Consider the following 3,683-nt stretch of genomic DNA (forward strand, 5'->3'; position numbering starts at 1 on the left):
GGGGTGTTAGTAGCCATTTCACACAAGTAAATGAGCAGTGGGACCAGCAGTGATGCATACGTGAAGTAGGTTTCTTAGCTTGTAGCTCCCAAGTGCATTCATGAATGGAAATAACACAAGACGTTTTAATGTTTATTTCATACTTCATGTTTTACGGGGGGATAAACATGAAAGACAGAAGGGATGAGAGGATGAAAGTCACATTTGAACCTACAAGTCAGAGCACGCAGGCAACTCAGAACATGAAACCCTCTCTTACCTTGCCCAGCAGACCCCAGGTGTATTCACAAAGGTGTGGGCAGATGGGGGCCAGCAGCAGAGTTTGTCTCTCTATGAACTGGAAGACCAGGTCTCTGTGCATGCCCTCGATAGCCAGCTCGCGATATTTATCTTTGGCGGCCTGCATACATAAAAAAAAAAAACTGTTTAAAAAGGTCGTTATCATAATCATTGGTTGTTATGTAATTCCTAAACTATACCAGATACTATCTTTTTCAATTCTGTAAATTTGTTGCATGCTTAGGATAATATTTGAATCCTTAGTCATACTATGCTCCATCTACTGTTTAATCTGTCGCTGAAGTATCCATTATATCATCCTTAAATGCTTAGGAAGGATAGAAAAGCATGCTCATTTTTAAAGCTATGAAGAGGATTAAGAGAGTTTTAGAAAGCAATTTTTATAAAAGGAAATATATTTACCTGGAACTCAAAGAAGCCACTCTTCAGAGCCTCCTTGTACATCATCCTGTCATAGTGTTGCTCTGTCTTCAAGATCCCTGCATTCATCTCGCTAGACAGGACAAAAAATCCTTTAAGTCAGTCTGCAAAGTCAGTTTACCATTCACTTTTCAGCACTGAAAAGTACAGAGGCAGAAAGGTCAGGATTTTCAACAGGAACCATGCAAGTTCTGAAGGACTGGCTTTCTTCTAGCTGCCCAGTTTCATTTTTTGCCTTGGAGTGCCAACTGGCAACAGTACATTTTATTTTTACCTTTCAATAAAAAATCAATTCACCAAAGCTCACAGCATTACCCTGTAATGCGACATAAAACGAGACAGACTCTCTTTAAAAAGGACCAGTGTGTAGGATTTAGTGGCATCAAGCGGTGTAGTTGCAAATTGAAACTCCGTCGTGTCATGCATATGGCCATTTGATATTTTTCCCTAAAAAAGAAATCTATGTATGCGCAAAATCCCCCTGTCAACCCATACCACCACATCTTAATGAACTCCTGCATCTACCTGGCAAAGACCCGATCATTAAAAGTGTCAGCAGGTCCTGTCCTCAGGTTGTTCTTGTTGGCAATCATCTCCTTCACCCACTCCACCCAGGTGTAGAGGCGCAGGATGCCAGCGTCCGCCATGGTCTCTACAAAGTTGGCGTCCTCCACCGTGTCGCCGGCATCGGCGAGAGCAAGACGCATACCTGAGAGAATAAATTGAGAGGCGTGTTAAAAACAGGAGGAAGTACAACATTAACATGTCTGAAGTTGATTTGTAGTTAACGTTCTAGAGCAAAAACCTTGCATGGGTAACGCCTCCATTCTCACCACTGCCTTTGTCATTTGCTTGAATTAAATATCCAGCCTTGAGTACCCCTAATCATATTGGGGTAAACACTAAACTTAACACTTCTATTCTCTTCTGCAAAATTCTTCTCGACAACCAGGATATGTTCAGAGGCTTTGTGGAAAATTCCACAGTCTGCGAAAAACTTCAAATACCCAGAAGACATCACTCCCAAGTTCTTAGACAGGAAGTCAACTTAATACGTCTATCTGCTGTCAGACCGTGGAGTTCTTTACTTCCACGGCAAGACAGCTTCCAGAGACACAACAGACACATCTATCTATTATTCAGCTAGTTCAGAACATAAAAACACTTGGTAGAAATAAAAAAAAAAAAAAAAAACAACAAAAAAAAGAAACAGATCAACTAAGGTATACTGAGTGCAGGAGGGATTCCAGGGTCATCTATACCTGGTAGGTTACTAATGTATGTCTCCACCAGGTATAGATGAAAAAAAAAAGATCAGATAGAACCATAGAAAACAGCCAAAATCCAAATAAACATATAAAAATAAGATAAGATCATCCTTATCAATTATGCCAAAGAGGACCCCCACAAACATAACGCTTTTGATTCAAATGTAATCCTCAGAAAGAAATTCTCTCCTCTGTGCTCTCATTCTTGGTCTCACAACAGTGAAAATCTTGTCTTCCTCTCATGTTCCTATAAATATTTGATTTTAGAGACTATACTTTCTTCTTCCCACTGTATCTTCTTTTTCTGTGCCTGGAATGATTATCAGGCGAATACATGATAATTGATGATTGATTGGAACATTCTGAACGCAAAGCATACATTATAAATTATTACACAGAAGGTTATTACTTACAGTGCAGTATAAGGGCTCTGATACATATTGGTTGCTATGAGCTATTCTATATCAGCTCCTCAGTTATCTTATGAAGATGGGGTGTTTTCTCATTATCTTCACCACAGGATAAAAGATGCTTATGGTATATAGTAAAGGGTAATGGCCTGTGCACTATGAGAATACATTGTAATCTGTTCTAGATGTACACCTGATGTGTTTTTCTCCAATGTTTCAATCAAACATGGCAGAGATATTGAAAGAAAGCCACAAGAGAGGAGGAGAGTAAAAGATAAGAAGCAGAACACAGGAGGGGGATAAATCAAGAAGAAACTAAGTGTACCGTCTGCTGAGAACTTGTCAATGGCTTGGGTGAGAGTGAGGAAGTTTCCAGTTGATTTGGACATCTGGTGAATAGAAAAACAGATGTTAGGCAAAATCTTTCAAGTACGCCCACCCACACACAAGTTCCTTAAAAAGAATAGTAGAATAAAACCAGTGAGTCACACACCGTCTGTGTTTGCAGTGTAAATCAACAGCACACACAGTAATTTAAATTCTTAACAGCATCAAACACAAGTTAATTACTGGCATAAGAGAGGAGTTGGTTTGCTGCAAAATATAACAATCCTGAGATTGTTATATAATGTTTCAATTCTGTCCAACAACCCAGACAGAAGACCACATTAGATGGGAGCAGACCATTTCTCCTGAGAAACAGTAGAACTCAGACATAAAATGTATTATTTACATTTGAAATAATTTTGACCCCAATGTAGAAGAATAAATAAATGATAAGTAATGAAATTAATAATAATTCTAAAACTTATATTCTTCTATAGTGAATGTCCCCACAGTGCTCCATGACAGGGGAGAATCCCTCAAATACCCATCAATTTTGAATTTATTTTCCAGCCCAGAAAAAGCACAAGTGACTCTAGATCATTACTGAACTACAACAGGGCTTGCAGCTGGGGTTTACATTTTTTGGGAACCTTTTTTTCCTCTGGCCCTCTGCAGTCTACTCAGTGGTTAAACTGAACAGGTTTAAACTGTCATTTGTCATAATAATAATAATAATAATAATATAATATAACGTTTAGCTGATATTCAACAGTGCTAAACCTAGACCAACATTCTATTTTGAAGTTAATTCTACCTTGTTATAGGCATTGTTATGCACTTGACACTGAAACAAGACCAATGACTGGTGACATCTTATGTTCTTATTTACCTGTTCCCCAGAGGATTCTTAGTTTCTTTCTGCCCTTTCAGTTGTGAATCTAGTTGAACCATTGTACAG

The 3,683-nt window shown here is 38.6% G+C and overlaps 1 protein-coding gene across 1 annotated transcript in view; it reads right to left on the minus strand.

Annotated features, from left to right (window-relative positions):
• lars1b (leucyl-tRNA synthetase 1b) overlaps positions 1 to 3,683 on the minus strand; it is a 22,890-nt gene that overhangs the window by 8,603 nt on the left and 10,604 nt on the right. Inside the window, exons 22-25 of the mRNA XM_035666078.1 lie at positions 2,724 to 2,787; positions 1,246 to 1,429; positions 703 to 793; positions 260 to 400 (exon numbers count right to left, since the gene is read on the minus strand). Coding sequence (XP_035521971.1) covers positions 260 to 400; positions 703 to 793; positions 1,246 to 1,429; positions 2,724 to 2,787 — 480 coding nt within the window. The remainder of the gene's footprint in view (positions 1 to 259; positions 401 to 702; positions 794 to 1,245; positions 1,430 to 2,723; positions 2,788 to 3,683) is intronic.

Source organism: Morone saxatilis, unplaced genomic scaffold, assembly GCF_004916995.1.
Source record: "Morone saxatilis isolate NCDOM2014 unplaced genomic scaffold, NCSU_SB_2.0 Contig20, whole genome shotgun sequence".
NCBI lineage: Eukaryota > Metazoa > Chordata > Actinopteri > Moronidae > Morone > Morone saxatilis.